Source organism: Ictalurus punctatus, chromosome 22 (assembly GCF_001660625.3).
Source record: "Ictalurus punctatus breed USDA103 chromosome 22, Coco_2.0, whole genome shotgun sequence".
NCBI classification, from domain to species: Eukaryota; Metazoa; Chordata; class Actinopteri; order Siluriformes; family Ictaluridae; genus Ictalurus; species Ictalurus punctatus.
In genome coordinates this window covers 19,177,897-19,193,743 of record NC_030437.2, presented here as the reverse complement: position 1 = coordinate 19,193,743, position 15,847 = coordinate 19,177,897, and the positions used below count along the sequence as shown (strand labels likewise).

At 39.9% G+C, this 15,847-nt stretch overlaps 2 protein-coding genes across 5 annotated transcripts in view; one reads left to right on the top strand and one right to left on the bottom strand.

Annotated features, from left to right (window-relative positions):
- Positions 1 to 471: 471 nt before the first annotated feature.
- On the bottom strand, positions 472 to 5,764 carry figla (folliculogenesis specific bHLH transcription factor). Of its 4 annotated transcripts, none has more exons than XM_047149866.2 (5): positions 5,374 to 5,764; positions 2,991 to 3,140; positions 2,794 to 2,889; positions 1,954 to 2,097; positions 472 to 767 (listed from the first exon to the last, which is right to left on the bottom strand). In XM_047149866.2, exons 1-5 carry the CDS (start codon positions 5,593 to 5,595, stop codon positions 750 to 752), a joined length of 630 nt encoding a protein of 209 aa, XP_047005822.1. In that variant the 5' UTR covers positions 5,596 to 5,764; the 3' UTR covers positions 472 to 749. The 4 variants fall into 4 exon arrangements, with proteins under 4 accessions (XP_047005822.1, XP_017307921.1, XP_047005823.1 ...); XM_017452432.3 differs by having other exon boundaries at positions 473 to 767; positions 2,794 to 2,892; XM_047149867.2 differs by having other exon boundaries at positions 473 to 767; positions 2,800 to 2,892.
- Positions 5,765 to 13,776: 8,012 nt separating this feature from the next.
- hk2 (hexokinase 2) overlaps positions 13,777 to 15,847 on the top strand; it is a 45,966-nt gene continuing 43,895 nt past the window's right edge. Inside the window, exon 1 of the mRNA XM_053674326.1 lies at positions 13,777 to 14,080. Coding sequence (XP_053530301.1) covers positions 14,018 to 14,080 — 63 coding nt within the window. The 5' untranslated portion in view covers positions 13,777 to 14,017. The remainder of the gene's footprint in view (positions 14,081 to 15,847) is intronic.

The window sequence follows — 15,847 nt, the reverse complement described above, 5'->3', positions numbered from 1 at the left end:
TAGCACCTGTTGAGAGGTTAAGATATTTTAGGCAGAGAGTGAACAGTCAGTTCTCGAGGTTGAGGTGGTGGAAGCAGGAAAAATGGGCACGTGTAAGAATATCTACATATATAGAATGTGTATATGCTATACAATTCTCTCTCATTTTATATCTACGTTTTTAATCATATGATAAAAATTCAAAAGAATTCCCTTAGAGGATGAAGTCCCTTCAGAACATTTTCTAAAACAAAAGATTTACTCTGACAGTGATCCACTTATCCTCTGTGTCTGACTTTCTTTTCTTATTATAGTCCTCACTGTCCTACACCCCAAAAATCCCCCCACCCCCCTTCTGGTGAGTAGAAGTATTGCAGTTTGTTTCCCCAGCACACACAAAAATAGAGCATAGAAAGAAAATAGAGTGAGTGCTGACAGGTATTTTATTAGAAAGTGATTTTTTTTGGGGGGGAGGGGATAAATAAACAAATAAATAAACCAGAACCCCCCCCGAATAAATAAATAAACAAATAAATAAACCACAACCCCCTCCCCACCCCCTTACGCGCGTGCGCACACACACGCTGCTTCAGTCTACTTAAACACAGATGAAAATGTCAATACAATTAGAACTAAATACTTTAGCAGCTGTTCATTTAGATATTTAAACAAAAATAAACTGTTCATACACAATCCTTCTTCATTCAAGGTCAAATTCATGCTTCAGTGCGAACCGTGTGTTCTGTGGAAAAAAGAAACGGCGGACGTCCTCATCTCGTCTGATAGACCTGCAGTGAAGAGATTCGTTCATTCGTCATCGAACGCCGTCCTGTGTAATGTTTTGAAGGAGCAGTTTGCAATTTCAGAGCCCTCCGATGCAAGACGCACTGACCTTCGTTTTCCCCTGAACCGACACCGATACCGTAACTGATCCCTCCTCAAATCCTTAATCCTACGCCCTGTCCGGAAATCGATCAAAGACGCATCAATTCTTTAAATCCGTTCAGAGAAAGTGATGAGAAAGGAGATAAGAGGCTTCTAGAAGCTTGATTTTAACGTAGTGTGTGACGGAAAATCCTTCAACCCCCCCCCCACCAAAAAAAAGGCCAATAAATGATGTAAGGAATAAAACTCTGTCGTGCCTTTATATTAAATTAATTAACAGACGGGTGTGACGAAGCAGAGTTAAAACCCCGACAGTGATTATTTTTTAATCCCACTTATACCACAGCAATTCAGCAACAATGACCTTTTCTTGAATTAAAAGAACAATACGTCATACTTTCAGTCCAATTATAATGACACTAAATTCTGTGGAACGTCGGTGAAATGAGTTAGTTCACGTTCTCACTTACGTTATAGCAGCTATAAACAGCCCCCCGAACACATGGGCATGTTACTGAGAAACCGCAAGGTGTTAAACACTACAGCTGGCACGATACCGCTTGCTCTTTACCAATACTCTACCCAAACTTTCAGTACCGGTCGATACCGATACTCTATACTGTGTCTTAGAAAACTACCAAGCTTTCAGTTCAGCCCCCCCCCCCCCCCAAACATGACTTCTACAAATTCGCAGCAATCACTCACGTGGAAAATATTATACACATAATAAATTAAACAGTGATAAATATGATTAAAACCCAATCCTAAAAAACAAAACAAAAAAACAACAACACAAAAACAAAACTAAAAACGTGTCTTTACTTTCAAACGTTTCCAATTTTAAAAAATTAAATAAATAAATTCCAACTCCGATTCCAATCTTTTCGACAGGATATCCGATTTTTAAAGTTAATGCTAACTTGTTTTCTAACGCCACAATTATAGAGCTAGAAACCTTTGAAAAATGATAAACCGCACCTTTAAAAGTGTACCATTATGATTTTTTTTTCCTCTCTCTAAGGTTATCGGGACCGGAGTACGACAAGCGAGCGCGTGTGTACGTTACTGCAACTTCAGCAAACTCCTTACCAGCGTGTGGTCAGAGCCGACCTGTATGATGTAGACGGGGACGGCACACTGCACGGTCATGTTGCTCAGATCGACCTCGTCCTCCTCTTCAGCGCCGGACGGAGCCGTAACCAGTAAAGACGGATTGGACAGAGAGTCAAGCACCTGAGACACGGAGTAGGTTGGTTCGTTATTGTTAGAGAGAGCGAGAGAGAGAGATAAAAAAAAAATTGTACAAAAAAGCTATTAAAAACTTCCATTAAGAAACATCATCTTTCGTTTGTGCGTAAAATAAAGCGTTTGTGCTGTCGGCTTCATAAAATCCAAACGTGAATAGAAAATTCATGCCGATTATAAATGATAATGATTAAATAAGACAATAAGTTTCATAAATTGTCATTGGAATCGTCCGCCGGAAGAATGCCAGAGAAAAAGCACCATAACAGAAGAGAAGTGAAATTTTCCCATGGGCTTCATTTGCATACTCAAACATGATTGGCTCTTAGATTTTATGATGCAATAACACTTCATCACAAAGAGTTGGGAAATAAAATATAATTCCTTGGATACTGCAATTGCAATTTATTACTGCATGTACTTCCAACCCCCCCCCCCCCCCCCCCCCAAGACTTTTCACTTTTTATCACTACAATTCAAAGGAGAATTAAAATAAAAACAAAAAACACAGATTGGTTAGTCTATAATCAATTTTTTTTTAAACAAATCATAATTTTTTAAAAATTATAACTTCACCCAACTTTAATTTTATACGTTAAGAACAGTTTCTACTTGTCTACTTGAGTGAAGAAATGAACCATTTATAGACGGTCTATTATAAAATGAGTATTTACACACACGCACACTCACGTCATCCACACTCCACAGGTCAGCGCACCTGTCGTCCGAGAACGAATACTTGCTCATGTTCTCCAGCAGCTCACTCGAAGCTCCGTTGCTCTGCTAAGAACATTTCATCAGCAGCATCATCAGAGAACTGAGATTTGAACCTTAGACGTGTGTGATGATAAAATCCTGAAGCGTGCGAGATCTGTGCTTACGTGCGCCGAGGGGTCGCTGAGTACGGAGGACAGCAGGCGGATGTACTCGGTCGCCGCCTTCAGAATGTCCACTTTACTGGGCTTGCGGTCTCGGGGAATCAACGGCACGATGCGCCTCAGATAGGAGAACATGCTGTTCAGACTCCGTACCTGCAGGGGGCGCCACAGGACAGGCCATCACACTGACCACCAGCAAAGAGTTTCACACACACAGAGCTCGGACAAATTTCAATACACTCTTAATAATAATAAAAAAAAACGTTCTTCAATGGTTCTGCAAAGAACTTTATTCTTGTCAAGAAGCATTTTTTATTTATTTTTTATTGTGTACGGTTCTTTGGAGATTAAATAAAAGTTCTTTATGGTTCATTATAGGTTCTTCATTGCAGCGTGTTAGTTCTTCAAGGTATCCTCGCTTAACAGGTTAAAGAGAAACCTATAGAATTCTTTGTGGAACTGGAAAAGGTTCTCCTGGAATCCCTTTTAAGAACTTTACTTTGGTAACAAAAGGGTTCGTTTTGTTTTTTTAAAAACACGGTTTCTTTACTCCGGAAAGTGATGAAGACGTGGGGCACGTTAAACAATCGGTCATAATAAACCGAACCCTCAATTAAACATGGCACAGCCAAGTATGTGAGGTTTCAAACAACGTAACTAACTTCTACTTAGAAGGTGTGCGTAATGTTTCCTGTTAAAACTCAGGAAAAAGAATCGTGTCCCTTTCTCTGTGATAATGACACCGGTTAGAACTTTTTTTTTTGCCTAATTGTGTAATCACGATCAGTTAAGCGTTTATCTGTGTGGGCGGGGCTTCCTGTCGATAGACAAGCGACGGCGGTGACGTCATCATTAAATACTAAATCAATCTAAATACAGTTTGAGATCCATACGTTCCTTTAACGACACAAGACAGCCCAGCGACGTCCACTCTTACTACAGCTACGTCTAGATGTAACCACAGTAGCGTGGTAGGAAGTCTCAGGCATCAATAACGTCATAAAAATCGACATTTAACCTGCATTTGAGATATTATCAAGTAACGAGTCTAATGTTAATTCGTCTTTCCGAGCTCTCTCTCTCTCTCTCTAACAATTCAGGACCCCTGATGAAATTAAATTAAAAGTCATGTCTCCTTCCTTTTCCTCTTCAGAGCTCCACCGTGTCACAAAGATCACAGGACACTCATAACTGATCGAGCTGTGGAAAAAAGGTTGTGCGTTTTAAACACACACCCAAAGCTGAAGCATCAATACTTTATCATCTTTTTATTATTTCACTGCTTTTCTTAAAATCAATATTTATTTATTTTTTTTAAAACCTTCTTTCCCACTTGGCGTTAATTACACCAAGCAGCAGGATCACTGTATTTTTTCAGCTTTTCCATGCTCCATGTACACACATCATCTGGTTCATTCGCTTTAAAGTAAGACTTTACCACATAGTTTTTTTTGTTTTTTTTTTAAAGTAATATCTCGAGTAGTTTGTCATATTATCCGTAATCTACGTGAAATATGCAGCGGTGCGTAAATGATTTGTTGCCTCGTGCATATTGTAATACATTTGTATACGGAAAACGTGATGCATTTTCAATAGGAAACAATGAAAAGGACACTTGTAGAGTGTGGAACCTAGCCTTTAATCCAGGGCCTGTATATTTGGATGATTTTCTTTCTCTTGTAACCGACAGAATTAAAAGTGTACTAAAATTAGATAATATAGATATAAAATTTCTTTGAAATAAAATTAACTAATTAAGCTAAAAGCTTTGAGAGTCACTGGAAGGAAAATACTAGTGATGGGAATTGCAGGCTGTTCCCTACTGAAAAATACAATAGAAACCATCACAGAAGTTCTAATGGTTTTCACTACAAATACCATTATAACCCATCAGTTACTCATTAAAACCATTACCAGTCCTTAATATCCACTACTAGACATAACATGCCACCGTTAGAAGGCAAGAAATTACCAGTAGAGACCCACAGGGACCATTAGAGTTTCTATTAAAATCAATACAATTCACATTATATCCATTACAGATTCTATAAGGGTTTAAGCGAGTCAGATTATTTGACTCGGCTCACCCAGAAGAGTCGACTCGTTCGGCTCCTAAACAGCTCGTTGTGACTTTACTTTCCCTAAACCACAGAAAGTTTGCCATATTTTGACCAGTGATTGTTCTTTGCTGGAAACTATTCCTGGAATGGTTTCAAAACAACAACATCACTAGCCTATATCATGCATTATATATTTCAAACCTGACAATAATTGTAAAACCAGCAAGGTTTTTGGGAAAATGTAAGAATCCATGCATTAAACGTTACTCATAAAAAATGAGTCGGCTCAAAGAATCGACTCTTTCTCGAATCACAGGTCCACTAACCCGGAGCCGCTCCTTGGCGTTGGCTAGCTGTCTTTTCTGGGCGACATCGTCTCTATCCTCCATGTCCGTGTACTGTCCATCTTCTGTCCTGAGCAGCTTTTCGATATTCACGTGCACCGGAAGCGACGGTTCGGTGCTCTCGCGCAACAAAATGTCGCCCATTAACTCTCTCTCTGGGACTTTCATTAATCCGCCCACCACCTTAAACTTCCTGTCGCTCATTCTCTAATAAATACTGGCTTTATTCAGGCTCTAATAGCAAATAATGTAACTCTATATACATATCTAATCCTCGAAAATGTTTTGTAAAAGTTTAGCTAAAGCTAATACAGTCCATAACATTTCGCACCGTCTTGTTAAAAGACCAAATTCAAATGCGCGCGCACCTGTGTTAGGCTCCGCCCCTCAATTAGCATCCGAGTTATTTAAACATATTAAATTACAATAGATGCTCATTGAGGGGCGGAGCCTAACACAGGTTTATATAGCTAATATTAATGTTGATATTAATCATAAATTACGTTTTATCCTGGGTGAACTTGCGTACCTTTATCACCAATATCCCCTGATAAAATCGCTGTAACACGCCCTCTCGTGGCTGGGTGCTTTATTTTAAACTTTAATTCAAACTTGAATTGAATTCGGTCAGTGCGCGTGTGTAGAAGATACACGGCTCAGCCAATCAGATTTCAGAACTGAAACTATCCGCCATTTTGTTTACACTAGGTACTAGATGTCCACAGCTGAACATTTCTTTCTTTCTTTCTTTTTGTGTTTATCGGATTTCAACAAATTATAACAAAAGGCATACGAAAGACAGACAAAGACATAGTCAAGTACATTCAGTACTACAACAATACAAAATAAAGGAATAAATAAATAAAACACGCAGCCATGGGGTTGGGTTAACATTTATAGAAATGTCTTAACAGCTTTATTGGTATCTGAATAAAGAATAGCCTTGATATTTTAATCTCTTGTTCAAGAATAAAAAACAAAGGCTCGGTTTTACTATATTTATGTTTATGTATAGCCGATGATATTTAGCAAAAATTAATAATCTAACGTTCTTTTGTTTTGTTGAGACACTAGTAAGACCAAATAAAGCATTTTCTAAACATAAAGTGGAGTCAATATAATCGATTATAAAAGTAGCCGAATCTTTCCAACGTTACCTTACATGACTGCAATGCCAAAAACAAACGAAACACCGTCTCAACAGTTCCAATGAATAACCTTTTAAAATTTATCAAGAAAACTATTTACTGGATAGTATCCACGTAACATTTTAAAAGTCATTTTCTTCACTTTGTTTACCTGTTTATATTTGTTTGGTAGAGTCCAGATGGCCGTCTAAATCCTTCACCGGTCTTATTCCAGTAAACTATACAATTTGGAGTGGAGACAATATCCTTTTGGTTAGTCGTTAGCACATTCGCACGTTCGCCTCACGCCTCCAGGGTCGGGGGTTCGATTCCCACCGTGGCCCTGTGTGTGTGGAGTGTGCATGTTCTCCCCGTGCTGCGGGGGTTTCCTCCGGGTACTCCGGTTTCCTCCCCCAGTCCAAACACATGCATGGTACGCTGATTGGCGTGTCTAAAGTGTCCGTAGTGTATGAATGGGTGTGTGAGTGTGTATGTGATTGTGCCCTGCGATGGATTGGCACCCCGTCCAGGGTGTACCCCGCCTTGTGCCCCATGCTCCCTGGGATAGGCTCCAGGTTCCCCGTGACCCTGAAAAGGATAAGCGGTATAGAAGATGGATGGATAATATTAATAATAATAATAATAATAATAATAAAGGGAAAGGAATGAAAAAAAAAACACTGCATGTTTATGTAACTATAAGTTATATAAGGTAATAAGACACGAGTGGAAAAGGAATTGTTTACGTCCACAGTAGGTGTTGACCCCGTGAGCCGAGATGGAAGATGGAACATTTAAACAAAGCATAGCCAGCTCATCCTTGACCATTTCTGATTACCGATGCTGTGTGATTATACAACATGCATTATTAACATGACTTATCTCCCGGTTTGAATCAAACGAATGCCTGATTACTAAAGCACAGTCGTTCACTGAATTCACAAAGTGCCGTGCTGGAGCCATGCTCGTTAAGGCCATGACTTTAATGAAGCGCTGCTTAGAGTCTGGTATGTGATCCGACTGTGGATTGTTTTTAAAAAAAAAAAAAACAATATGTCTGGCTCGTTCTCCCTCGAGAGCTTGCTAATCAGTCGACTGCAGTGACTCATGATTTTTCACTTTCACGTATAAGGTCCACACTTCCTGGAGAAGATCAGATTGCACTGTGGGTTGGTGATACGTTTCCTTGAGACGTGTTTGCAAGCTTGTGGTCTAGTGGTGAAATTTTTAGAGCAAATAAGATGATAATGTTTTTTGTTGTTGTTGTTGTTGTTGTTTTTAATGTTTAAAAACGGTGAAGATACAAGGCATAAACGAGGTGTTAGTGAGGTGGATTTAAACACGGCTAAACGTTTGTTGGTCCTGGTGTCACAGCATTGGCAGGAAATCAGTGTGCTAAATGGGACGTAACGCTGTACTCGAGTCTTAAGTCACTGTACTTAATCGCATATCTATTAATCGCATAGCTTCAAAAGGCTTTATGGATTTCATCTAAATTCCTACTAAATCTAAACATTAACAGATGTGACAGGGAGAATGATTCCTAACACATCTCTGTAATCTATCAGCTGCTGAGTATGTACGGTTTGCATTTATCACCACGCTTGGTATTGTGACAGCTAGCAATTAGCATTCGGCTAGTTATTTTCATGCTAGCTCACGTTTGAGAGGTTACGAATAAAGTTGTTGTTCGCTAGACTTAGCTAACTCTAACGGCCACGTTAAACTCACCCCTGTTTATCATGAACTATAAGACATTTCTCTCCAGTCGTATCTACAGAATATTAGCTAGTCTTCAGTGCTAGCTAGAAGACTGACACTACTTCTGTACGTCATGCCAATGCAGCTATAAGCAACAGGTTCTTTAACGTACTGATTTTTTCAACGTCAGAAATGCGTGACTTTTTCTTCGAACCCGTTACACGGTCAGTTTGAAGCGCACATACTTGTGGTTTGAGCGGATAACTGGCCAAATGTCGGTAGTATCACTTACTTTCGGTGACCTTGGTAATAAATACGCAGTAGAAATAGGAAAAATCCCCTAACGTTCCTCTTCTAAAGCATTTGTTGTGTACGGTATGACATTGGACGGCACATTTTCTGTAGAAATATTCAGGAATGTCATTTCACACACACACACACACACACACACACACACCAAAGTGCTGCATTGTTTCTGCTCAGTTGGGTGAAGGTCTGGTGATTGACTTGGCCAGTCTACAACCATCCACTTTCCCGCCTGATGAAGTCCTTTGTTGAGTTGGCAGTGTGTTTGGATCACTGCGCTGCATGATGAAGTTCCTCCGGATGCATTTCTGTGTAAACTGGCAGACGAAATGTTCCGGTAAACTTCTGAATTCATTCTGCTGCGACCATCGTGAGTTCCATCATCAGTAAAGTTTAGTGAGAATGTTCTAGAAGCAGCCGTGCAAAGCCCAAGCCATGACGCTACCTCCACCATGCTTGACCCATGACCGCTTATGTTTTGGATACATTCTTTCTCCACATTTTAGCCTTTCCATCACTTTGGTAGAAGTTCATCTTGTTTCCAGAACGTTTTGTGGCTCGTCTTTGTACGTTATTGCGTATTCCAGTCTGGTTTCCCGAATCTTACTGCTGATGAGAGGTTTACATGTTGTGGTATGGCCTCTAAGGGGTGCACGGTGGGTTAGCGGTTAGCACGTTCGCCTCACACCTCTAGGGTCGGGGGTTTGATTCCCACCGTGGCCCTGTGTGTGTGGAGTTTGCATGTTCTCCCTGTGCTGCAGGGGTTTCCTCTGGGTACTCCGGTTTCCTCCCCCAGTCCAAAGACATGCATGGTAGGCTGATTGGCGTGTCCATAGTGTATGAATTTTGATTGTGCCCTGCGATGGATTGGCACCCTGTCCAGGGTGTACCCCGCCTTGTGCCCCATGCTCCCTGGGATAGGCTCCAGGTTCCCCGTGACCCTGAAAAGGATTAAGCGGTATAGAAGATGGATGGATGGTATGGCCTCTATATTTCTACTCTCAAAGTACTCACAACGGTGGATTGTGAGACCTTCACCCCTGCCTTCTGGAAGTTGTTGGTGATATCACTGACTGTTGTGTCCAGATTTTTCTTTACAGCTCTCACAATGTTTGTGTCATCGGCTGTTTTCCTCGGCCGACCCGTTCGGGGTCTGTTGCTCAGCACACCAGCGGTTTCTTTCTTTCTTCTTCAGGACGTTCCAAATTGTCGTATTGGCTATACCCGATGCTTGTTCAACGAATCAGATTGATTTCCCCTCTTTTCTCAGCTTTAAAACGGCTCACTTTTCTCCCATAGACAGCTCTCTGATCGTTATGTTGGTTTATCCTTTTTAAAAACAAATGCAGTCTTCACAGTTGAAACTGAAGCCTAAAACCAAGACTAGATCTTCAGAGCTATTTATTGTTTAAACAGTCAATCTAACAGGACACACCTGGGTAACGAAAAATACCTGTCATTCACACGTTCCAATATTGTTGGTTGCCTAAATATTGGCGCATATAATTTGCATATCTACATATAAATACCAGTCAAATAAAAGCTGAAATTCTAACCTCCCTTCTCCTATTCATCTTTCGACCTCAAACCCAAATGGCTTCAGTCTACAGCGAAAAAACAAATGAATCGGCCTTGCCGTTCCAATAGTTTCGTAGGTGGACCGTAACCCGTGAAGAAACTGAAGCTTTTACGACAGGATTAATTTAGATGAATAACTTTTGCCGCACTTTACTGCACTCTGATGCATGTGATCCAATGTTATAAAATAAAAGAAGAAGAAGAAGAAGTGGCAAAAAGTAATTGTAACAACTCTAAACTAGAAAAGGGAAAAGCTAAAATAAAATGTTTTTGTATAGAGTAAATATAAATGGCACTAATTTGTTGGGATCTGTCTGTACACCACCTACACAGGAGGAGGTGAGTGAAATGACCACAGAATAAACCAGAAGCGCAATCAGATTTGCAGTCTGGAAATATCTCACTTCGTGGGCTCGGGTCATTCAGTCTGCTGAGACGATTGCAAGAAAAGTGGGCGTTCTTTCAGAAACCGTCATGAGGACGGAAGAAACAATGGAGTAGGTTTGGAATCCGATCGGATCAGCTGCTAGCTGACATCATGTGCCTGGAAATGGGCCTGGCCTCATCGCCTTCTGTTTGCCTCGTGCATGAACTCTGAAGCGCAACTAAAAACCGAAATGAAGAAAGGTACGGTTACGAAAAGCATCGCTGCACAGTTAAAGTTCCCCAAACTGATGTAACTCTCATTCGATGGACTGACGCCAGGATCCGCGACGTGCCGAGCCGCACGTCCGCACTCAGGCTCTGTCTCGAGACGTAAAAGTCACTTTGAATGAATCCTCACCTCGAGAAATATGATTAACATTTTCAACATCACTACTCGGGGAAATGGCATCGTTTCCAGAGGAAGTCATCCAGCAGTCAGATTATCCACTGCTACTGGAACGAAATCTGAAGTAGTGTTTTTCTAGGACTTCTTTGATTCGTGTGCCTGCTTTGGTGGTGTCTTTTGGCTCATTTAAAAAGCACACACTACGTTAGAAGCGTTCAGGTTTCAGTCTAAAGCTTCATGAGGAGAGGACAGAGTAGGTTTGGAATCAGATGGGATCAGCCGCCCAGGCCTGGGTCTGGGTCTGGCATCGTGTCTGATTGGTCGCGCCGTGTTTGCACCGTCCGTGAACTCTATTCGAAATAGGGAAGTTGCGAAAAGAGTTTTTGCACTAATCACATTACGAAGCTTTTTGAGAAATATGTGTGCAAATTATATCCACCAAAATATCCACGAACAGGCTGATTTACCAGCAGCGCTTGCAGATGGTCGCGATTTTCGAAAAACAACAAACCAAAAGAAAATAGTCTACACTAACATGCTGCAGATATTGTATCATGAAAGTCCCTTTACCAAAGAAGGGCGGGTATTAAATTTGGTCATAAGTCCATTTTCGCAGATTAAAGAAAGAAAAAATCATAATTTTTACTCTGTTTTCTCAAAATGATGACAATATTAATACAGTCAAGTTGGTATATATTAAATAGTCCCTGTACGTTGACGTTTCTGATGCGTACCGCAGTTAAAAAGCCTCTGAAAAAGGGACTGGCCTCCGTTTACCTCTTGAACAAAACAGGAAGCACACTTAATTGCGTTCGTAATTAAGGTTTCATTCCTACAGACACAGACGTCGGCGTCGCACTCGGGCGTACGCTGTTGTATTCGCCCTAGCGGGTTGAATGTAGAGAACGTGACTGGATTGTTCAGAATGATATTTATTCATTTCGCAGCACGCAGCGTGAGATAATGAAAAACTTCACAATAGCAGTACAACCGCATCATTCGTTTGTTTATTTGTAGAAAACGAAACATTGCGTGATGCTGTGAGGGGCGTGATCCTACTCACCCAGGTGTACTGAAAAAATGTAAAATATCCATTTTTGTTGATGAACTTGTGAGTTGTTTGCAATTGTTTGATATCCACATTTTTTTTCAGTCCACAGTGTAAGATAGAGTATGTTTTATTTATCGTCAAGGATTTGTGTGACAGATGTGTGGGATGATCCTGAAACTGAACAGCGAAGGAGTTATTTCAGTGAGATTTTTTTAGAGAGATAGACAGATCGACGAATAGAGACGGCACTACGGTGAATTCTAGAAATAAAAGACACACACCAGACATCGTTAAAAACATCTCTGTTTATTAAAACTCAGCTGGAGAAAAGTGTATTTCGAGCTCATACGCCGATACACTGAGACTTTTATATACTTACATATTAAAACAAACCTCTGATGTGTCATGGTTAAAGGTCGAGCTATATCCGTATGACGACTGATATTTTTTCTCCTTTCCCTGCCTCACGCAGTGTGCTCAGGATGTTCTCAGAGAAAAGGTTTCGCTGTTTAATGCACAATATTGTACAATTCCAGCCGTTAGTACTATTTTCAGCACATTGTATCATGATGTATCTGTACAAACGTAACATGGAACATATATTTGTTAATATTTCTTTAATAGTAACAGTAACTGTGTGTTTACAGTCAATTTAAGAATTATTGGCACCCTTCATGAAAAAAATGAAAATAATGACCCCCTCCTAAATTACAAAAAAATTATGTTTAAAGGTAAAAAAAAATAATATAAGTATTTGTTTCTGGTTTGATTTATTTCTATTATATTATATTATATTATATATTACATTTAAAACATTATAATAATTGTGAAGGAAAACCTGCAGGAAAAAAGATTTCCGCTTAATAAAAAAATTGTGTTAAAATATTGGATGTATTTAAAATAATAATTTATGTAATAATATAACAATAACAATATAACATTAGAATATATATCTCTATATTATAAGAAAAATTAAGTACCATAATTTTCAGTCTTATTTTAAAAAAAAAGAAAAGAAAAAAAGGCACTATTAAAAAATATTTCTGTTGATCAAGGATATTGTGTTAAAATATATGTCTGTATATTGTTATTTTTTTCTTTTTAATATATTTTTATACAATAATATACATTTTACTATCTGTCTATCTATCTATCTATCTATCTATCTATCTATCTATCTTAATAACACTATCATATTATATATTATAATTAAAAATATGATTTGGGAGAAAAAAATTGCAGAAAGAATACAAAAATATTGTGTAAAATTGTATTGTTATATATTATTTTATATTATATCATATTATATTATATTTTATTACATTATATTATATTATGTTATATTTTCCATCTTCTATACTGCTTATCCTTCTCAATGTCACGGGGAACCTGGAGTCTATCCCAGGGAGCATGGGGCACAGGGCGGGGGACACCCTGGACAGTTTGCCAATCCATCGCAGGGCACAATCACATACACACTCACACACACATTCATACACTACGGACACTTTAGACACGCTAATCAGCCTACCATGCATGTGTTTGGACTGGGGGAGGAAACCGGAGTACCCGGAGGAAACCCCCGCAGCACGGGGAGAACATACAAACTCCGCACATATATTAAATTATTTTATATTATATTATCTTGTATTGTATTGTATTATATTGTATTATATTGTATTATACATTAAGGTTTGAATTGCTATTTATTCTGTTTTAATATGAAAACAACGATTATGAAACTCCTCAGGTCTGAGAAACCGTCTCACAAGGCGAAACACCTTGCCTCCCTCGCAACCAATAGGAAGCGAGGAACATCGTGACGTACGATTTATGCAAATGAAGCGCGAACTAAATGGGAAGTGAGCGGTAGTAAGTGCCGACATCTCCCTGAGTTCAGCTCGAGACCATGAGAGTATAGAGAAGAAAAAAAAAAGTAAAACAAAAAGAAGAAAGAAGAAGAAGAAGAAAAAAAAGAAGACGTTTAACCAGAGAGAAGAAAAGTTCCTGAAGTGGAATTAAAGGCACACGAAGAAGAAAGTGAAGAAGAAGAAGAAGAAGAAGAAGAAAGACGGAACAGGAACCGGCACGATGATAGCCTCGCATCTCCTGGCGTACTACGTTACTGAGCTCCATCATGACCATGTACAGAAAGTGAGTATCTGAGTAACCAGCTAGGTTAACTGGTTCAAAACAAATCCTCCCTAACTAACCAAACCTTCGGCTGGTTAACCCACTAACTCTGGGTGCGTCCTGAAGCTCTCGTACAGCTCTGAGCAGTACACCAGATGAGCCGTGTGTACTACATGCTAGCGAGTACGCAAGATCTGGACCGTAACCATGGTGACCACGCTGTCCGTTTTGGTTCTGTAGTGCACGAGTGCAGTTTGGGTCACACACACTAGTTCATTCATTCATTCATCCGTACTTGGTCGGGTTTATCGAGGTCCTGGAGTCAGATTAAGACACGTGACTGCCGGTAAACGAGTGCGTTTCCGCATTTTATTCAGGAGAGAGAGAGGGAGAGAGAGAGGGAGAGGGGGGATTTAACCCTACTTTCACCTAAGCAGCATTCATATGACGTAACACTAAGAAAGTCATCAGTATTGTGGCTGAACAACTTTTCTCTCTCTCTCTCACGCACACACACTTCTTCCTGCCACGCAGAGCGGCCTCGCCAGATCCTGGCGCTGTAACCGGATCCACGCGCGCCCTTTGTTTCGTCACCCAAGTGCGCGTCATCGCCAGGGCACAGCCACGCGGGATCGTCTCGCGACGCGCTTTAGTTTCTGAAACGAATCGAAATCCTCCAAACGAGTGACACACACGCGCGCGCGGCGACTCCTCGTTCAGCCCTGCACTAAACCCCAAAACGATCCGAATCTTCGAGTCACTCTGATTCGTTTGACTCACCGATTCGATTTCGACCGAGTTTTCGAAATCTCACGTCGTGTGCCGATAAAGTCGACGTTTTAAAAAAAAAAATTACGAAGATAAACCGAGTTAAACTCAGCTGAGAGGTTAATGAGAGAAATGATGACGACACTGTAGATTTTGTAATGAAGTACGTCGTGAGGACGCTTTCCTGAAGCTTCACCGAAATTCAAATGGTTTCCACTACGAATACCATTACAGACTATCAGCCAACCATTAAAATCATTGGTATTATTGGCCCTTAATGGTATCCACTATGCCATCAATAGAAGGCAACTCATTCACAGGGACCATTATAGTTTCCTTTAACACCAATACAATTCCCATTATAACCATTAGAACTATTATAAATTCTGAGTGTTTCTATTATTGTTGTTGTTGTTGTTGAGAATGATTGTTAGTGGTATAGGGGAAAGGAATTGCCTGTACAGTGGCAAGAAAAAGTATGTGAACCTTTTGGAATTTCATGGTTTTCTGTGTAAATTTGTCGTACAATGTGATCTGATCTCCATCTAAGTCACGGGTATTGACAAATATAATGTGTCTAAAATAATAACACAAAAATCTGATCTTTCATGTCTTTATTGAGAAGAACAAAAAAAAACCTCATAGTGCTTGTGGAAAAAGTATGTGAACCCTTGAGGTAATGACCTCCAAAAAAGCTTCTTTTTTTTTTTTTTTGGTGCACACCTGGAGTCTCGTTAAGAAAATGAGTTTGGAGGTGTGGACTACGGCTACTTTGACTGATTAAAAACCTCTCAAACTTTCGGAGTTTGTTCTGCACAAGAAGCACACGGTTATGTGAGCCATGCATCGCCAAAAAGAGCTTTCAGAGGATCTACGATCGAGAATTGTTGATTCACATAAAGCTGGCAAGGGTCACAAAGTGATTTCAAAGACTTTAGAAATTCACCAGTCTACAGTTAGGCAAACATTCTACAAATGGAGACACTTTGGGACTGTTGCTACTCTACCGAGAAGTGGGTG